This window comes from Polyodon spathula, chromosome 5 (genome assembly GCF_017654505.1).
Source record: "Polyodon spathula isolate WHYD16114869_AA chromosome 5, ASM1765450v1, whole genome shotgun sequence".
Classification (NCBI taxonomy): domain Eukaryota; kingdom Metazoa; phylum Chordata; class Actinopteri; order Acipenseriformes; family Polyodontidae; genus Polyodon; species Polyodon spathula.
Genome location: NC_054538.1, coordinates 57397158 through 57419164, shown reverse-complemented (window position 1 = coordinate 57419164; position 22007 = coordinate 57397158). Strand labels below are relative to the sequence as shown.

Genomic DNA, 22007 nt, shown 5'->3' with positions numbered 1-22007 from the left:
TGGCTAGCTAACAGAGCTCTAAGACTGGAGGAAGCCTGCCGTTAGAGCCCTAACAGTCTTCACAATCGCTATGCAAGAGAACTAATGTGGCAACGAGACACTGAGGGAGAAGCTGCAAGCAGCTTAGCCCGAAGCATGCGTCTCCGTCCAACGCAAGACTGCTGAGCCCAGCAGCTGCGTTCGTATTTTTGTGAAAAAAACTGAAAAATACACACGAGAAGCTTTGCTCAGCGGCACAAGTCTGCTGTGGGAGTAACAAAAATCATCACTGTTGGCCAACGACGAACCTAGCATATACTTGAGTAGTTTTCTACAATTAATACAATGAATCTCTATTTTAAAACAGAGCATTTGTTTCAGTGTGTAAAACTAAACAAGAATACAAACACCAGAACTGTAGTCGCACATATACACACACCGCAAGGGATCAGTGTATTTGTTGAAACCTCACGAAGACATAACTGTAGTAAGCTTCAGAAACAAAACAAAAAAAATGAAGAAAGTAACCCTTTAACAAAGTGTATATCTGTGTGTGTATATATATATATATATATATATACACACACACACACACGTACGTACTTGCGCACATATATATATTAATTTTTTTATTTTTTTACCTGGTTATATATATATTAAACAACTGTATCTTTACAATCTACTCTCTCTTACTGGAAACCATTAATTTTATTTTTCATGCATTTATTTTAGCCACTTATTGTATTCTTTAATACATAACTGTTACTAACAACCGCTTGACAATCAATTAACAAACTATAACTCATAGCTCTTAACATGGATATATGCAGATATGTGCACTGGGCTACATGTACAGTACCTGTCTCTTTGGAGGCTGATTTGTTCTAAGAAAACCAATCAGACATAATCAATTACTGGCTCATTCCATGACATTTGTCTGCAACAATGTAATGCTGTGGCACTTAAAATAAAAAGATCACTGATGGGATAACAGACTTACAATACGCAATACATCATTTACATTGTCACAAAAAAAAAAATTTTGCCTGGGAAGAAAATTGTCACCACCCCTTCAACACCTTCTTTCTTGTCATTAATCGGTCAACTGTTTACCCTACCTACTGACATGCTCTGTGCTTGCTCTGTCAGACATCTCTTAGGATGTATTAGACAGCAAAGGGTGTTACAGGTGGAACCCTTATATCTGTTGCACAGGGAGTGAATCTGCAGTGTGTTAAAATGTTTTTAAGGACGATTAAGTCCTTAATAAGATATTACATTTTTGGTATATCTGAGGGATGCCTGGATTACATTTTCCATTGGGGTTTATCCACAGACTTCAACACACCTACTGTTGAAATGCTACAAGGCAGATGACTGACCAACTTCAATCTCTGCAAAACGTCAGACTGCACAGCAATTACTTTTGCTTGTAAAGACAATGTTGTCTATTTAATTGATATGAACAGTGGGGGATCCAATTTTTTACATTTAAAAGACAAAAATACACTTAAGAGACTCGCTTATGATTTAAACAAGAGTGATGTTTAAATTTGCCACAGTTCAGATAAATACTATAGACCCCAGTAACTCAAAGTGTGGGTTGGTATGGCAGAAGTCAAAACAAGTGAAAATGGTTAATTTTTAATTGAGAACACCAGTAATGGGACTTAATTGGGGAAATCATAGGATTAAAAGTCATAAATATACAATAAAATATTTAGTCTCCATAACCCAGAAACATTACTTTCATATGGCCTTAATATGACAGCATATCAGGAGGCCAAACTGAAGGGTACAAGAGGAGATTTTACACAAGTTTTCCCAACCCTGAAAAAATGAAGTCAGAATCTAAAACTTATGATATATAAGCACAGATTAAAATGACATATAAGTTCACATTTACAGTATTAATTACCAGAAAGAGGATAACAACAAACCTCTTATTGTATAAAAGAGATGCATATGCATAAGGAGATCTGCATCATTCGTTGTCTGGTACTTGCTTTTCCATTTCTTTTTTAATGTAGTCAATATTTTACAGATGCAAGCCTAACTTACTGTTTTGTTCCTCTCCCATGGCAACCAGGGTTTCGAGGACTTTGATTCCCTCCTGCACAGCTAGCAGCTCAGTATTGCTGTTGGGTTTGCTCCGCTCCACAGCTTTCAGCTTCTCCACTATTAGAGGGGCTAGCGAGTGGATGTACGGAGTCGACAGGGCCCGGTTGGAGTGTTGCAACACAGAAAGTAAAAGCTGGTAACATTTTGCCTGCACCTAACAAAAAGGATACAAAGATACACAGGGATTTTAGAAAAAACAAAGCAAAATATAATAGAAACACAACAGTCAGTGTCAATAGTGTGCAGAGCCACTATAGGCAGCCTTGATATGATATTTCTAAGTAGTCTGTTGGGGGGATACATGACCATTGCTCAGTGATTTACAGTGAAGTTTCATAGACAGAGACAGAGAGAGAGAGAGAGAACAAATGCCTTCTTATTAAACCTGTCAGCTGTCTCGCAAGCAGAGTCTCCAATAGAAATGTAGAATGTGCTGCCACTCAGTAGTTGGGGTGGGTTTAAAGTATTCAGAACGAATCAATGATAGATATGACTTAGGAAGGAGAGACAATGTCCAACTGCATGGAAAGGTTGTTTTTCTTGTTTTTTTTTAAATGGGGAAAGGGGGGAAGTCAATGTGAATTGTGTAACCATTTCCAGTGATTTTCCAGTGTTTACTGGCTTGTGATGGGCAGAGAAGGAATCGAAGCAGTAGTCCTACCTCCCAACCAGGAAGGACGCTTGGTAAGCTTGGTGGTGCACTTTTCCAGAGATGGCCCAACTAAATGGTGGGGCAAAACTGGAAGTTGGCCATCTTGGAGAAAGGGCGTAGCAGCAATGAGGCTAAATAAATCCATTGTGATCAGCTTGGAGCTGCATAGCAAATGGATTGAGTGTGGCATCGGGCTGATCATAGGGAGGAGTTTGGCTCTACAAAAGGGGGTGCAGCTAAGTAAGCATGACCCCTTATGCTGGCAGTAGCATAATGCTACGGAGTGCTGTGTGTTTGTTTACTTTAATTAGAGGACTGCCAGCGGAGCTGTAGCACCAGAGCCATCACAACGCCTGCACTTTCCTGACAGCACAGCACAGCACATCCAGCACCAGAGCCAGCACAACCCCTGAGCTTTCTCATGGGGAGTTTCAGTACAAGTTTTACGTGTAGGAAAAATTCCTTACCTTCAGACAAACGTCAAATAAAGACTAGATCGCCATTAAGACCCCTGTCTGTCAGTCCCTTTCCGTTAGGTTAGTTTACTATTGGTTTTCTGGAGCGGAACTGTCTTTCCAATACATATCTATGCAGTAAGGCCCGACAGGGTGTCCATATACAGATTAGGGATGGGATGGTATAAAATGTGCACGGTATGAGAGCCGTTAAAATAAAAAAAAATACTGTGGTAATCTTAATATCACGTTATACAGTACATTATGCAAGTTATCAAATAAAGGCTTAAAAAATGAAGAAAGGCTAATTAAATCACTTAAATTACTGTGATTCACAAAAATAAAACTAACAACTCACACTACCTTTCATGGAATGATTTAAACATTTGGTATTTAGTATTTTACAATGCCAAAATACTTGGTACGTTTCTTTTTTATAAAGACAATCAGAATAAAAAAAAAATAAAAACAAAAAACACTAGTTGTACACTCTCAATGTTATACTACAACAGCACTAAAATCTACTATTTGCTCAAAATGACATGGTGCTATAGTTTGTTAAAAAAATTACTGTATAAAATTAAATAAATACATAAATAAATAAATGATGTTTAGCTGATGGTAAATAGAACTGGGAAATGATCGGTTTATTAAAACACAAACATGCACCACAGGTTATTATTTAAGAGCAGAGATGAGTTGCTTATTTTTTCAACCGGATAAATAAAATATGTATAGCAAAAAAAATGTACTTTAATACTAAAACGTGTTATTGGATTTATAGCTACACGCCACGACATTGCACAAGTAAGCTTCCAATGATTATTACACATGTGGAGTTTGTTAAAAAAAAAAAAAAAAAAAAAAAAAAAATTTCTTCACTTACCTAAGAAAATTGGAATACTGTTATAACTTGTTTAAACAAAACCACACTGATATAAGTAGGCTATCCTGCTGCAGTTGCATGTGTGTGCTAGTCTTATTTGAGACTTTGGTCCTGTTCTTATAGCGCAGATTTCCGAAGTTCTGCACAGAATTGTGGAGATTCACTTTAGACGTCACTCAACACCCACAGAAATCTCTACAGATTCTGCAGAGCCCAGAGCAGCTTTGAAATGTTACTGTGGGAGGCTGGCTGCGGCTGTGAACCAAAGGGACGATGCAAAGATCACGAGTGACCTGCTAATCGTAATGCAAATAACCACTAAAACTACTGCTGCCACCTTATTAGTGGAGATGAACGACATTTTATCATTATATAATGAAGCTGGGAACAGCCTTGTCAACGCTATACTAAAGAAATAAATCAATTATTTAAACAAACATAATGTTCTAAATCCGTGATAAGTGATAAGTGTATAATTTTACAACAAAGTTAATATTATTCAATTACATTAATCTGACTGTTGATAAACCAGACCAATGTAAATATAGCACGTTGAAAATGTGTGATATGCTGCTACATTTACTCTTGGTTGTTGACATTTTCCTTCAAAATCATGATCAAAATACAGTGTAAGTTCTCCAAATAATCTTCCTCAGACACTTTGCTAAGGCTGCAAGTACCATCGCTTGATTAAGAAAAAGTGTGTTTGCAGTTGAAAAATGTGTTAACCGTTCTATAAAGGAATTCCGATAATTGCGGTGTAGAATAAAGGCCCTTACACACCAGACGCGACAAGCGACACGAGAAAATCAATAAAACCTATGCTTTTCAATAGCGCTCTTCACACCAAAGGTGACACGACAAGCGATGTCACCGCCACACAAAGTCCAACAAGAGTGATGAAAAAAAAAAAGAACCCGATTCTATTTTTGCGAATTCGTCGAGCAACAACTACACAACTGAGCAATCAGAGAACAGCATCACGTCATGTGGTTTGAAATCAAGCACTGTTTCACTTTGTGACGGAGTGCCCACCCCTTGTGTATTTTATTTTTTATGTAGGTATTCATTTGTTGTTGTTATTAGGCTTCCAAGCCAAAGGCTGGGAAGCCTATTGTTAAGATTTTTTTTTTTTATTATTATTATTTTCTTCCCAAAACTTTAAACTGCTGCTGCTTTGATGCTGTGTGACTGATCAGGGTCTGACTTGGCAGGTAACAAGCTAGATACATTGGCTGTCAGATGCTGAAAATTTTTTCCTGATGTGTCCTTGCAATTGGCGCTGTGACGCATTTTTCGATAAAACCTTTCGAAATCTTCTTCTTGGGAACCGGCGAAGAGATTGATCTGAAACTTGACATATATCAACAGCATCCAAACCCGTATCAAGTTTGCGAAGCAGAAGTTGCTGTGATAAATTTTAATATCGAAACCCTCCCCTAAAAACAAACTGCTGTTGTTTGAAAACCGTTTGTCCAATAAACTCCAAACTTGGTAGTTATCGTCCCAGTAACAATGGAATACAAATATGTAAAAATGGTTATTTTATAAAACAAAATGGCCACCACTTATACGTTTACATATGAAATTTAAACCTGCGTCAGTTGACAAACAATTTACTTGACTAACTCCAAACTTCACAAACTTCTTCTCTGATACTGTATCAATACAACTGACTTTTGTACAACAAAATTGTGTTGACCGGAAACGAAAATGGCCGTTTGACGCATTTTTTAGAAACCTTTCGAAATCTTCTTTTTGGGAACCGGTGGAGCAATTGATCTGACACTTGGCATATATCATCAGCATCCAAACCTGCATCAAGTTTGCGAAGCAGAAGTTTCTGCGACAAATTTTAATGTCAAAATTTTAATGTCAAAATGTTACAAATTTTTAAATATATACATATATATACACACACACAAAGTCTTAAGCTAGTGTGCTACATAATACCAATCTAAACTAAACCAGATTATTTTACTTTATCTGGTGAAAAAACAAAAACAAAAACAAAACAAAGCATCCCTGGGTGTATTATAAAAGAGGAAAGTAGTAGTCCCATTTATAACTTTGAACTACACATTAAGTTAAGCTGAGTAAATTAATTTAATTGAAAAACCATGCAAAATAAAGTACATCTTTATTTTTGATATTGTGTACATAACCAATGAAAAGATACACCAGGGGACGGAGTTGAGATGGCGATGAGTCTTTTTGCTCTCACTGCAAAACACTTTGAGCATAACAGACGAAAAGAGTAAAAATAAATTCAACGACGTCTCAGATTTCAGTAATTTTTCAAGGTCTGTTGGAGAGGAGTGGATAATGTGCAGATGTGTCTTTAGTTTTTCTGTAGCATTTACAAACTGCTAAAAATTATTTGAAATGACAAAGTGGTGAGTATTTTGTTCTGTTTTGCTATCTTACAGTTAATTTCATTGCTCTGCATCCAAATCGGCAGGTCTACTTTCTACTTTTGGGATATTTTTTGCTGGTAATTGGTCACTCAGTATTACAGATAGTGTGTTATCTGAATATTTGAACTAATATTTTTTTTTACATATATTCGGACACAAAATTCAGGTGTTCATATTCGCTAGTAAATGACAAAAATACCTTGCACTTATTTACTGCTTCACCAGAAGTTGCATGACAGTTTCAAAAACTGCAAATGAAAAAGATCTTCATGTGATATGTGAGCTTAATAGATATAAAATTAAAAAAAAACAGGAACACAGCAGCTCTTGAGCCTTTAGACAGCAAAAAGTAAACAAACCAGATCATGTGCGAGCACGCATAAAGTGATCTCTATGGAAGGTCATCTTTGCTTGTTTCACGTTCAATTGTCAGCCCTGGATTTTAGGTTGGTTGGACGACGCTTGTGGACCGCAATTTTCAAATAGTGCCACAGATTCTCAATGGGATTGAGATCAGGACTTTGACTGGGCCACTGTAAGACATTCACCTTTTTGTTCTTGAGCCACTGCAATGTTGCTTTGGCCTTGTGCTTGGGATCATTGTCCTGCTGAAAGGTGAATTTCCTCCCAAGCTTCAGTTTTTTAGTGGACTGAAGCAGACTCTCTTGCAGTATTTTCCTGTATTTTGCTCCATCCATTCTTCCTTCAATTGTAATAAGATGCCCAGTTCCTGCTGATGAGAAGCATCCCCACAGCATGATACTGCCACCACCATACTTCACTGTAGGGATGGTGTGTCTTGAGGCATGGGCAGTGTTAGGTTTGCGCCACACATAGCGCTTTGAGTTTTGGCCAAAAAGCTCTGTCTTGGTGTCATCTGATCACAAAACCTTTTCCCACATCGCAGCTGGGTCACTCTCATGCTTTCTGGCAAACTCCAGACGTGCTTTCACATGGTACTTTTGAGTAACGGCATCTTTCTTGCCACCCTCCCATACAGACAAGTCTTATGCAGAGCTCTTGATATGGTTGACTGGTGCACCATGACTCCACTCCCAGCCACTGAACTCTGTAGCTCCTTCAGTGATTGTTGGCCTCTCTGTGGCTTCTCTCAAGTCTCTTCCTTGTTTGAGCTCTGAGTTTTGAGGGACGGCCTTTTCTTGGCAATGCCTGGGTGGTGTGATGCAGCTTCCACTTCCTGATTATTGATCCAACTGTGCTCGCTGGGATATCCAAACACTTGGATATTATTTTGTACCCTTTCCCTAATCTATGCATTTGTATTACTTTATCTCTAACTTCTGTAGAATGCTCTTTGGTCTTCATTTTCCTTCAGATTCACAGCCTTACCAATGATCCTTCAACAGTGGGGTTTTTATCCAGAAACTTCAATGGTTCACAGGTGGAGGCCAATGGTAAGGTAATTGTGTCCTCGTTAGGGCAATTTCTTTCATCGGTGCAAAGTGGGAGCTTCCACAGCACATGGGTTGAATACTTATGCAAGCAAGATATTTCAGTTTTTTATTTTTCTTAAAAATATTTCCCAACATAAAACCAATGTCACCTTACAATAATTGATTCTGAGTTTCAGTGTTTAAAAATAAAATATCAAACAGAACGAAATTTCAATGTACTATTTGTAATTCAGTAATATGAGAGAATTGGTCAGGGGTCTGAATACTTTTGCAAGGCACTGTATATATATATATATATATATATATATATATATATATATATATATATATATATATATATATATATATATATATATATAGCTCTGGAAAAAATTAAGAGACCACTGCAATTTTTTCTTAAATCAGCATCTCTATATGTATGGCAGCCATTCCATTCCAGTGTCTGTTGAATTCCAACACAGGCACACCTCATTCTACTGAATGAGGTACTGATTAGGGGATCACCTGAACCAAATCTTATTTAACAAGAAAAAGTAGAAAAACCACCCCTGTGGTCATCACTATCCTCTTGTAATAGGACAGGCTGGATGGCAAAACAGTGCTAGTAGTACCTCAAAAGTAATTGGAATCAAAAAATAACTATTGACCATGCCCAAAGAGTTGAAAAGGAAAGTTGTGAGTGAGGAAAAGAAGGGTTCAATTCTGGCTTTACTGGCAGAGGGATACAGTGAGCGTCGGGTTGCTTCCATCCTTAAAATTTCAAAGACGGCGGTTCATAAGAACAAGGTCAAGCAGCACACATTGGGGACAACAAAGCTACAGACCGGCAGAGGGCAAAAACGACTCTCCACTGACCGGGATGACCGGCAACTCATTCGAATGTCACTCAGCAACCGTAGGATGACATCAAGTGACCTACAAAAAGAATGGCAAACGGTAGCTGGGGTGAAGTGCGCGGCGAGGATGGTTCGAAACAGGCTTCTAGGGGCAGGGCTAAAGTCGCGCAAAGCTAGAAGAAAGCCCTTCATCAATGAGGACCACCAGATCAAGACCCTGTCATGGCCAGCCCAATCTCCAGACCTGAACCCCATTGAAAACCTCTGGAATGTGATCAAGAGGAAGATGGATGGTCACAAGCCATCAAACAAAGCTGAGCTGCTTGAATTTTTGCACCAAGAGTGGCATAAAGTCACCCAACATCAATGTGAAAGACTGGTGGGGAGCATGCCAAGACACATGAAAGCTGTGCTTGAAAATCAGGGTTATTCCACCAAATATTGATTTCTGAACTCTTCCTAAAGTTAAAACATTAGTATTGTGTGGTTTAAAAATGAATCTGAACTTATTTTCTTTGCATTATTCGAGGTCTGACAACTCTGCATCTTTTTTGTTATTTTAACCAGTTGTCATTTTCTGTAAATAAATGCTGTAAATGACAATATTTTAATTTGGAATTTGGGAGACATGTTGTCAGTAGTTTGTAGAATAAAACAAAAATGTTAATTTTACCCAAGCACATACCTATAAATAGTAAAACCAGAGAAACTGATAATTTTGCAGTGGTCTCTTAATTTTTTCCAGAGCTGTATATGTGTGTGTGTGTATATATATATATATATATATATAGATAGATAGATAGATAGCTAGACAGACAGACAGACACACACAGTAAAGTCTTAACAGCAGTTAAGTCACAAAGAAATAGACACAGACACAAAGAAATAGTCTAGTGCCCTGAACATACCCATGGGTCACTGGAGTTCAAGGCATTTCTGAACCGTTTCATACAGCCATTCTGTAAGGAAGTAACACCAACAATCTCTGCACCAGCGGACAGCAAGAAGAGAGTGATCGCCGTCAGCATGCTCACTTCATCCATCTTGGGCTTGGATTCGTCTGGAGAGAAGAAACTGGTTATCAAACTCCTATTTAAGCTGAACATACAATTTAAAAATTATTTAAGGATACCAATTATCAACCTAGGTGGATTAATAAGACCTGGAACAAAAACATTTTGTTATAAAAGTCGGTAAAAACACGTTCACATGCATCTTAAAATCTAACCACAGCGAGAGAAAATTGTTTGCACTTTATTTTATTCAAATGCATTTACACAGCACAACTGATTGAGAACTCCCAGTTGGCAAAAGCAAATTACCGTATTCCTTTCGAATTTTTTGAACCATTTTTTGCTTCTCAAAAATAGCCTGCATCTTAAATTCGAGTACAGTATAGTGATGCGTGTATTAAAAAATCTGTAACAAAATACATGACTTTACTGCAGAGAAAGACAAACCAAAACGTTACTGCCCGATCTCGAATCATCCATGATACAGGCAGCCATTCAAAGAGCTTTTACAATTTCAGCGTTTCTAACAAACATCAGACCCCTGTATTTTGACATGCCAAGCAACACCACAGTTCACAAATTGGGAGAAAAACAGGTGTGAGTAATTACAACTGGAAATGAGAAGCCGCAAATAACTGTAATGCTCTGTGTAATAGCAGACGGCCACAAACTGCCTCCATATGCGTAACTGAGGTTGTACCTTTGTAAATGCATATTTTATGTTTTATTTTTTCCTCAAACTGAGGGTTGGAAATTTGGGCAGCGTCTTAAATATTTACACTGGAGAATGCCTCGGTCTCCTTTCATTTTTTTTTTTTTTTTTTTTTTTAGCTCTGGTGACAAGCTATGTATGACAGAGCCACTGACTGAGAAAATGTACTGACTGGCGAATGTATGTACTCAGGTTAATATCCAGAGGTTAATATTAAAAAAATTTGTTTAATATACTTTTTTGAAATTGATTTTCAGTTTTATTAAAATCTTCAGTTAGTGTGTGAATGTAATTATTATTATTGGTCCACATTATTAAAACAAGAGAAGCGGCATTTTACAGAAATACGAAACCAGTGTGTGGCGTTCCCCGTCACTTTGACTAAACCAGCTTTGTGGTGAATGAAAATGATCATTATCTGACCTAGGTAATTACTGTAGAAAAGAAACCACAAGGGTCCTTGCACCAATTCCTGTAGAACCCCACTGAGTGCATGGCCCAAACTAGACTTTTCTCCTCTTACAAATACTCTCTGATAACTACCTGGCTTTGAATACTCCAAGACAGAGGCCAGAGTGCTTCGTATGAGAGCCGTCCACTCCTTATGGGTTTTATCCACCTTGGCCATTGGGGAGGTTATTATGGTTTTGATGCCCTGCAGAGCAGCGGAGACGGGAGGGGGGACCTGATTGTCTGCTGTCTTTTCCGCGGTTTCTTTTAGCACACCAGTGATCAGGAAAAGAATTGTGGGTAGAATGGTCATGCTTCCTGCAAAAACAAATAAAATATTAGATTGAAATGTTCAAATTGAAAGCAATAGTAGATATAAAGTACCTACCGCTGTAATAGGCTTATAGGCTTTTGTTTTTTAAATATAAAAGCAATGCAATCTCGACACAGAAATCAAGGGAAATTAATCAGCACATGTTTCATATCAATAATGTCATTAGCTGAAGGAATGGCTAACAAATATTAAAAGGAGATATTACAATTGCAACAGTGTGGTATGGCTGCAGCTATTTAAAATTTCAACCACTGTATATGGTGCCTTTTGTTTATTGTATATCCCTTGGATAACACACACACACACACACACACACACACACACACACACACACACACACACACACACACACATTTTTTTTAAACACATTAAAGTTTAACTGATTTTTGGATAAAAGTTGGGAGAAAATCAAAAACAAAACAAAAAAATAATAAGTACATTTTAAGTATTGTAACAGAATGCAATCAATTCTTCCAACAAATCATTAATCTGAACTTATTTTAGTACTCAGACACTCGAATAAGCAAGCAGCTGCAGGTCTATTGAAGTGCTTCTGCAGGAAATCATGCCATCATGTGATGGAAATGTTTAATTGAAGCTACATTTTATAATCCAAAATAGTAATCCAGGTTTTAAAAGGGTTCATTATTACAAATTCAAAAAATCTCAACTCCTTGCTCTGACATGCAGGACTTAAGGCACTAGATTAGAGTACATTACCATCTGGGGAGCAGAGTGATGGCAGGTCGGCTAAGATGGTGACAGTGGCTGCCACCAGCCTGGCGCTCTCCTCTGGCAGTCTCTGTGGTTTGTAGGGCATGTGGCTGGGAGAGTCCATGACCTTGGTGTTAAGCTGTGGGAGGTGTCGTACCAGGATGAATACAAGCAGCTCCATGGCAGCGAATACCAGGGACTTCCCAGGAACAAGGCCTCCAGTATCCCCTCCCTCCCCCAGCATACAAGCAGCATCCTTCTCACTAGCATCCTCTTTACCTGGGAGAAAGGATGAGAAAAATAGAACATTTCTTCTTACCTTCATGTTACAAATACAAAAAAATACTGTGACGGTCACGGTCACAAATGTACAGTAGTACTGAACTACCCCTGCAGATTTTTGGTGCTTACGTGTCATCTTACACAAATGAATTGTGTTTAAACTATTTCGTCAATTAAGTACCCAGACTCTGCCTTTCAAATAAGCATCTCAAAGCCCATATGCATCAATTGGTGTAATTAGGCAATTGACCCCAGTTGTAATAATGAAAACAGCTTCAGGACATGTAAGCTGAGGGTCTGGAACACACCGTGGAAAAGCAGGAGTGCTGTAGGAGCAGCACCTATAAGTAGTGAGAGGGTCACAGTCATAAGGGCTGTGACCTGAGAAAAGAGCAAAGAAAAGAAAGGCTGTAAAAAGCCTTAAATATATATGTGCGTTCAGGATATTGGGCCAATTTCAAGTACTGACAAAAGTATATATAAAAAAAGAAAGGGACAGAGAAGCTTTGGTTGTCACTACTATGAAGCCAATATTTGGGTGAACTTTACTTATTTATTGTTTGAGAAATGAACAGCTAAACCCAAGATAATCTGGTATTAACAACAGGGAGTAAATCTTCTATTTGCACACATGCAGATTATTCTTTACTCACACTTGGCACGTCTTTGCTCTTGTAGTTGATCCTGTGCAGCTCGTATGGTCTCCCACACAACATCGGTTACCTGAAGCTGCACAGAGGGAGGATCGCGGGTAAGGAGCAAACGGTGAAGCACATTCAGGAGTTCCACACCAAGCAGCTGGAAAAAAATTCACATTTGCTGGTTTACTGCAAAGACATTACTGACTTTTACATTTAAAGCAATAGTCCATATCCTGTATGGTTGAGCATTCTTCTCTGGAGAGGCACTAGAAGGTTGCTTGTCACTACAGACAGAACAACAAATATGCATATCATTTATTTTATGAATTTAATACAAACAAAACCAGGATGTGTGATGTTCGTATGGATGCAAAAGACAGACAGGCACCTCTTTTGTACTTCAAATAACTTTTGATAAAGAATGGCTTCCCCAAGTTAACCAAGAGTTTCTCTAGACTCGGATAAGTTTCTTATCTGACATCGCCTCTCGGTCTTGTTAGCTTGATTCTGATCACTGTATTCTGAATTTACCATCAAGACTGTGGCCTGTACTAAGACCAGAATATAAATACAGTGTGGTCTTTCAGGGGGTTTTGGTCTTTAAAATGGGAAGGAAAGAAAACAAACACAAAACAAAGAAATGATTGAGTAATATATATGTACTGGTAGCTGGTAGAAAAATGTTTTTCAAATTTGCATCTCTTGCGAAACCAACCAAAAATACACTAAATGTTGCTTGTGTTATCGTCACTTGTATCACACATCTTTGCTTATTAAATTTAACTACATAAAACCACAATGTAAAGGATTAATTTGCAACATGTAACTAGTAGGCACGTTTTTGTATTACGGTATTACTGAAAAACTAACATACAAAAATATGTCACCATTAACAATCCAAAAAGTTTGTTTATCTTTTATATCATGCCGTAAGACATGAATTGGCCTACCAATTCTTCAGCTTTTGTATTTATTCCCTCGGTAGCCAAGTCATTTTTTCCTGCTCATATAATTGTAATGAATACAGTAGAACCTGTCATAACTGATCCTGTAAGATACAATACCCTTTATTAACCAATGGACCTTTGGCATGTGTCACTTACATTGGAGAATCATCAACAGCAGCACCACAGCTAACTCATTTAAAATATATTTGTAGCGACAATAATTAGCACTTGTTGGGAATAAAAATGGTAAATGACAGAACACTTGCTAAGCCTGACTGTTCTCTTCACTTCAAGACAAAACTGTTATTCCTGGTTGAGTTACATTTTATTGCCTCAGCTAATACACAAAACCATTACATCTCTCTCGTTGATGATAATCACCATGTCTCGAAGGCACACAGAATGCACACATCTCTGACTATTTGTTTGTGTATGTTTATTTCCATATATTATGATACTATTTTAACTGGTTGTTAGAATGCACCATTTCTGTTTTGCTGATTGATCAGCAGGTAGGGAAAGAAAAGGAGGAAACCAAGTCTGAAGGCAACAAGCACTAAAAATCTGTCACAAGATGGAAAAGTGCTTGCTGGTCTCAAGGGTTAGCCATCATTATTTTTCCAGAAGCAATTAGTGACCATTCAGGGATTGGAGAATTGAATTTCCCGCTCCCAAACCTTTCATAAAGTGTCCATTTACAGCCTTATTCCAAAGTTAAAAAAAAACAACAAAAAAAAACAAAGCTTAAAAGTAGTATTGTAGTACCCATAGGAATATTTCAATGTTTCCTATATATGAACCAGAAATCAAACAAACATCACATTACCACTGTTGCGGTCAAAGTCCCTGGCTACTTTCATCTGAGGATATTTAACCCTGCAAGTTAAACATGAAGGCTGAATCTCAAATGGGAGTCATAAAATATATAAATACCAAAAGAAGAAAGCCTATGCATGTTAAGTTGCCGTACCTGGTCCTCTGCGATGTGGGTTCTTACACAAGGGGAATCTAGTAAGGTACGAAGGGCCTGCAGACAGGCTGCAACATGTTCAATAGGTTCCTCTGGTCTAGGGAAACACAGGAACTCAATGCTGACACCTAAAGGGAAGACAGGTAAAATGTGTCAATTGCATAACATTTCTTTAATTATTTTACATGTATTTTGACCTGAACACAAATGATTAATACACCTGTGAAAACATCACATATCACACAATATTTTTTATACCAGTCATGTGGCTACATTTCTGTGAGTTACTGTATTTTTATGTTACAAATATTTGTAAAAAAATATATATATTTTCTCCAAAAATTGACCACAGTATGTTTGGAGAAAAAAGGGAAAGTCTTCAAATTAAACATGAAAGGGGTTGAACCATGATTTGGTGTCTTTTATAGGTTCAGATCAAACGATCGAATGAATGAAGCCATGTATTAAAACATACAATAAAATATTTCTAGGTGTTAGTTTGTTACAATGGGTGGCTATTCTTCAAGTTCTCTGCCAGTGACCTCTGGAGTTCCTCAGGGTTTGGTCCTAGCTCCCCTTCATTTCAGTATTTGCCGATGACACTCAGATTTATTAATCTTTTAATCTTTCTGACAAACATGCCTATTTTGATCTCTCCCTGTGTGTCAGTGATATTAAAAGAGCTGGACAAATAAAAACTTTCTCCAGCTAAATTCAGGCAAAACTGAAGACATCATTTGAAAAAATACTCTTCTTTTTCACTGTCCTTTGATGACAATCAACTTGAACTTAAATCTGCAGCAAGGAATTTGAGTTATGTTTTATTCTGAGCTCTATTTTGACTCACATCCGTGCGATTACAAAAACCTCCTACTTTCAGTTCAAGAATATTTCTAGAATTCGACCCATGCTCTCTCAAAAGGATGCAGAGATTCTGAGTCACGCTTTGTCTCTTCCAGGATTGATTATTGCAATTATGTCTTTTATAGGGCTTCCTGATTCTACCATTTCAAGACTTCAGCTTCTCCAAAACTCTGCTGCCTACCTCCTAACACAAACCAAACTGAGACAGCACATCAGCCCTGTTTAGGCATCCTTACACTGGCTGTCTGTTAAGCAGATAATAAAGTCCTACTTCTTTTTTTTTTTTATTTATTTTTTTATTTTAGCGTCTCCAATTTTTTACCCCAGTTTTCTCCCCAATTTAGTGTGCCCAATTATTATCTGTATCCTTGGCTCACCGCTCGCAACCCCACCACCGACTCGGGGAACGGAGGCTGGAGCGCGCGTCCCCCGAAACATGCTCCTGCCAATCCGGCATTTTTTTCGCCATGCGGATCTACCGAGTCCACCAGACCTATAGTGCCGGAGGACAACACAGATCTGGAGGCTCCACTGCAGAACCACCGGCGCCTTATCGGCCACAGGGGTCGCTGATGCGCAGCGAGCCGTGGATTCCCCTGCCGACCTAGGACCTCCCCACCCGGGCAGCGCTCGGCCAATTTTGTGGAACGCCTGGATGCACCACTTGGAAGCCCCTAAAGTCCTACTTCTGACCTATAAGACTTGTAGTCAACTTGGCCCAGATTACATCTGTGAGCTGGTGAAGCCATACACTCCGGGCCGTTCTCTTCGTTCCTCTAACTCAGGTATACATTCTGTTGTTTTTTTTTTCCCGTCTTGTCTCTATGGGTGGAAAAGCTTCTTCTAATCACACTCCCAAACTTTGGAATACACTCCTTGAGAGTATTCACTTGGCTGACTCACTTTTGATTTTTAAAATGTACCTTTTTGATTCGGCTTATTCTTAATTGTTCTGCGCTTTGTGATAACTCTGTTACGAAAGACTTTCTGATATATATATATATATATATATATATATATATATATACACACACACACACACACATATATATATATATAAATTATATATATAACTATTGTATTGCATTGCACAAAGTATAAGCATACTATTTGCTCAATTGCCAGACAATTCATTTTCCAATATGACGACCATCCAAAGAATAAGTCAACTCTGGGAATTCTTTAAGAAAACGACGATTAAAAATAAAAATTACTAGAACGGCCATTGTAAATCACCAGGACTCAATCCAATAGAACTTTGGACTAATCTGAAAAAAGCTGTAGCCAAACACTGTGTATCCAATCTGTCTGAGCTGAAGGAAATATGCAAGACAGAATAGGCCCAGATTTCAACTAAGCTTTCACTGCCTAAGAATTATCATAAATGCCTGAAAGCCGTAATAAAAGCAATATCAGGACACAGAAAATACTAAAACAGGGTGCCAACACTTTTGTCATGAATGAATATTTTAAATGAAAGAAGTTTTTTTTTTGTTTTCCGATAGACTATTTTGTAAATTATTAGAAATTATATTTTGCTTTGTGTTTTACTGAAGTGTTTAAAGTTGACTAAATTCTTATCCTTAGTCCTTAATGTTTCCTTGACTTGTGGTATAAGCGTAGGGTGCCAATACTTTTGTTTCCAACTTTAAAATGTACATTTTAAATCAAGTCCAGGAGGCAAACCATTCTGAAACTGCAAGGAAAACCCATTAAAACATCTTACATGAATTGCATTTTAAAAACATTTTCCTGTTGCCGATTGCCTTTATTAAGGTCACCCGTACCTAAGAGAAGATGTATTTTGTCCTTGACAACATCTTCCTGGGTTTTGGAAGCTGGAGACGTACTGCTGGAGGGTTGGCTGTGAACAGCGGCTGCCGGACCTCTCTGAAGATTGGTGGCCATGTCTTCGGACGGGTCTTTCAATGCGAAGCCTGTGCTGTTGAGCCAGACTGCCACAGCATGGAGTATGGGAGCCCACGAGTTGCGGTAGTGGAGTCTAGCTGTATCAATCGTCTCAGGGGTGTAAAATGCTCCTCCTGTCAAAGGATCGACAGTTAGCATGAAACAAATCGACTGGGTCAAGCCAGACTTTACTCTTTAACCTAGTATTACTGTCTATTTCTCATACTCCCATACCCAAGATGCAAGATCTTATGGACTTAATGTTTATACGTGTACATCAAGCAACTGTTTTTTTTTTTTTATTTTGTCGGTCGCCAATGGTTTTTTTTTACCCCAGTTTTCTCCCCAGTTTATAACGCCCAATTGTTATTTGTATCCCGGTTCACCGCTGCAACCCCCTGGCATCTTGGAAAACAGAGTCTGTAACACATGTCCTCCGAAACATGTACCTGCCAATCCAATCATTTTTTGCACTGTTGATCTGGAGTACAACACAGATCTGAATGACTCCATGGTTACTGTCATTTTAGTGCATGTAACAATGGATCAAACAGAAATTATCCTAAAATCAACTCATTACTATTGTCTGACAATTATGGGCTTAGAGTGCGATGTACACAAAGAAAAGCACATGACATTATAGTAATATTCAGTATACATTTAATTTACATATTGAAACAGATCTGGTGTGCAGACCTTAATTCCATCGCTATATCTATAATTAGAATTAGTAGCTGCTAATGGTTATTGGAACAATGTGGGGTTTTGGTCTGGACATTATTGTCTGTTCACCAGCTTCTGCAATACTATAGTGCAGTGTTTCTCAACCCTGGTCCTAGGGGCCCACTGTGTCTGATGGTTTTCATTCCAACAGAGCTCTCAATTACTTAACTAGATCCTTAACTGAACTGATAAATTACTTAATTAGACCTTTTTAATTGTTTTCTGCTCTTAACAGTTGCACATTTCAAGTTAGCTATAACATTTTACAAGTAACCTGAACTCTAAACTGTTTAACAGCTGAAAACAATTAAAAAGGTCTAATTAAGCCAATTAAGCTCTGCTGGAATGAAAACCAGCAGACACAGTGGGCCCACAGGACCAGGGTTGAGAAACACTGCTATAGTGGGCCAATTTAATTCAATTCAATAACAGAACTTTTAATTTTTCAAGTGTTGGCTACCTACTGTGTACTATATAAGAAGGTTTCCCAAATAATAAAAATGATCTGAAAATAGCCAGTAGGATGTACGTTTGTATACACTCCTTGGACATGCTGTGGCATGTTGCTTTCAACCATCTCTGTATAGTACAGTAAAAACGGACTGCACTTAGTGCTGTTATACTTACCTATGGAAAATAAAAATAAATGTTCCCTGGTGGACATAAAAGTTACCTACCATCAGAGGGCAGCTGGCTGGCAAACTCAGCTGGCAGGGTGAGAAGAGCGTAGTCCTTGAGCACAGCGAGCCAAAGGTGGTTGAGATTAGGCAGCTCGGGCTGCACCAGGGTGATGAGGCTATCAGGAGGAAGCACGTCTGCTGCCCCAAAATCATCCTCTTCCTCCTCACTGCTTTTCACCGCTCTCTGTGGTTTATTTTCAGCTTCCTTTTTAATCTTCATAGCCACTATATAAACCTGAGGCAAGAATTAGGTAAAATATTAGCTTCGCTTGTTTCCAATTTCTGCCTGAATACAATCTTTATTAGAGAAGTGGATGCTTCTTATATGTTTTTAGATACGTATACATTAAACTGATAGTCCCTAAGGTCACACCTGTATTTGGCAAATGATCTCAGCATGAGGCAACTATGAAACATGGCAATTATGCAAACAATAAGGATTAATACTTGATGGGCATTATGTATTTTTGGTGTTTTGCATTCCATACATTCCACAAATGTATGTGTGATGGGGTACACCCCACCCCTGTGCATATTTCATGTTTTTTTGTTGTTTTATGATTTAAATGTACGTATGTATTGGTGCACAGGGTGTGGTTTTATTGGTGTTTGAATGTACTGGTGTTTGAGTGCTGGTTTTGTTATTGTTGTTTTACAGCATGGATGGGGTTAAAATTCCACATCCAGCTAAACTCGTGTGTAGTGTGACCATCTCCCCAATTAATTAAGTAATTACCAATTGGGAGATGGCCATGTATATAAAAGCAAAGCAGCTGCTCATAAAGGGTTGATGAGCGTGTAGAAACGACAGGGCGGATAGAAAGTGACAAAGATAAAGATTTAAAACAATTTCTACGCATGCTGGGTCAAAACCAGCACGATACTTGTTTGGTTGTCTCTGTTTAATTATTGTCTGTTTATTTTGGTCACCGTGCTGTTTTGTGAAGTGTTTCTGTTTTGTTTAAATCATTTATTTTTTTAATAAATACGCTCACCACCACTTCACTCTTTCCTGGGTTGACATCACCCACAAGCCATCCGGGTGACAGTATGTTACAGAACTTACAATGTTAAAAATATTGTAATAACTGTATATGACACACAGTAGAATTCTGGAAGGGCATTAGACCTTCAAATGATAAGGCTTAGACTTTTGCACCTCAAAGCAGGATTTGGTGTTGGCTCTTAAAACCGGGATTTGTTAACCTTGAATGATAACCAACAGAAGGTGCTTTAAGAAAGACAGAAGTAAGTACTTGTGACAAAGACGGCTGTAGTGGGGACATCAGACCAGAAGAAACACACAGTACTGAGAGATGAAATGATAAATGGATGCGCTGCTGTGCGGTTTATTATTATAAAATAAAACAGTACAAAAACCAGTACATGGCACTTGACGCCAAAATAAATAGACAAACAAAACAGACTAACACTTAAACCAACAGTGCACTAACAAACACAGTGAATCAAAACAACGGTTATATATTTACGTTTAGTTATTGTTTTACTTTCTCCTTCTCCCCACCCGTTCTCCACTCACCGAACACACAACCCAGAGTGAGTGAAAACATGCTGCTTTTATGCAGCTGTACCGAGACTTGATTGCTAAAATCAATCATTCAATTGGAGTCGCGGTACAACTGCAAGTGAATTAAACAGGCGAAGCGGAGTAACTGACAGCCCCGGGCGATGCCAGGCAGGAATCCTTGGGCAAAGCAAGGCAGGCATCCTTGGGCGAAGATGTGGGGAGTCAGGACAAGCTGGGGTGCGGGTTTTAGCCCAATTCTCGGCCACTGCAGCCGGGCGGTTCTTCCTAGTGCTTCCCTCAGCAGCCTATGCACAGGCTGCTGAGGACCGCCAGCATCTAGTCCTGGTCCTTCTGGTGAAGGGAGAGGCAGCTCTTGCTCCTCTCCCCCTGATGGTGATGGAAGCAGAGGCAGCTCCAGCTCCTCTCCTCGTGATGGTGGGGGAAGTGATACCAGCAGGCATTCACCCTTTGCTGGTGGAATGGGACACAGCAGGCAATCACCCTCTGCTGGTGGAGGTGGCGGAGGAGGCAGAGGCAGCTCCTGCTGCTCTGCTCCTGCCAGTGGAGGTGGCGGAGGCAGAGGCAGCTTCTGCTGCTCTGCTCCTGCCGGTGGAGGTGGCGGAGGCAGAGGCTCTGGTGGTCTGAATAATTCTGTAATATTTATTTGCCTCAGTCTGCTGGTCCTTTTTTGGCAGCTAAATCTCGTAGCCGTTTTAGCAGCAGAAGCTGTGTGCGTACTACGCCACACGTCATTCATCACTTGATTACAGGTGCGTTCCGTTGATTAGACTTTGATTAGAATGCCTGTATGGTTGATTAAAGATCGGATAATCGACTCTCTACTGTATATATCACTGACACAAAGCTGGTGATTATGTTGGTATAGTGTTCTGCTTACCTCAGCCCAGGCTTTTAGGACAGCCAGCTTCTCCATGGTGGTGGCGCTCTCACTGTACAGTTGACTGGAGGAGCCCTTCCCAGCTTGCACCTTGTCAAGGGAGGACACCAGCAGGTTGTGAACTCTCCGCAGATCGTTCAGGTCGCTCACCACTCCACTGCCAATCCAAGTGCTGCACACCTGCAGCCATGTAGACACAGAACTTAATACTAGGGCTGTGCGGGAAAGGGAAGGGTTTAATGGGCAAAAGTAAAATATTCCCTATGGAATTTGTTCCAACTACCATTTTGCAGAAATTAACTTGTTTATTGCCACATTCTTATTTCTTCTATGTGAATTAAATCCTGTTCAAGACTGGTTTTGCCCTTTTTTTTTTTTTTTTTTAATATGAGCACCACCTAACCTTACCTCATTTTAATTTTGATTTTTTTTTTTTTTTTAATTGAATTATTATTATTGGATCATCTTGGAGTGAATAAAAGCTGTTTATAACTACTACTTGTATTCTTCTCAATTTACATTTTTTGGTGCCAGTACCAAATGCTTACTCATTTACAAAGTAAAATCATGCCAAATATCCAT

The 22007-nt window shown here is 38.8% G+C and overlaps 1 protein-coding gene across 5 annotated transcripts in view; it reads right to left on the bottom strand.

Moving 5' to 3' along the window:
• Positions 1–22007, bottom strand: part of heatr5b (HEAT repeat containing 5B) — a 66116-nt gene that overhangs the window by 5760 nt on the left and 38349 nt on the right. For all 5 annotated transcript variants that reach the window (XM_041250837.1, XM_041250838.1, XM_041250840.1 and 2 more), the window contains exons 27-35: positions 21426–21605; positions 18997–19234; positions 17476–17730; positions 14825–14952; positions 12920–13064; positions 11991–12263; positions 11030–11254; positions 9670–9821; positions 2041–2254 (exon numbers count right to left, since the gene is read on the bottom strand). In XM_041250837.1, the coding sequence (XP_041106771.1) occupies positions 2041–2254; positions 9670–9821; positions 11030–11254; positions 11991–12263; positions 12920–13064; positions 14825–14952; positions 17476–17730; positions 18997–19234; positions 21426–21605 (1810 nt within the window). The remainder of the gene's footprint in view (positions 1–2040; positions 2255–9669; positions 9822–11029; positions 11255–11990; positions 12264–12919; positions 13065–14824; positions 14953–17475; positions 17731–18996; positions 19235–21425; positions 21606–22007) is intronic.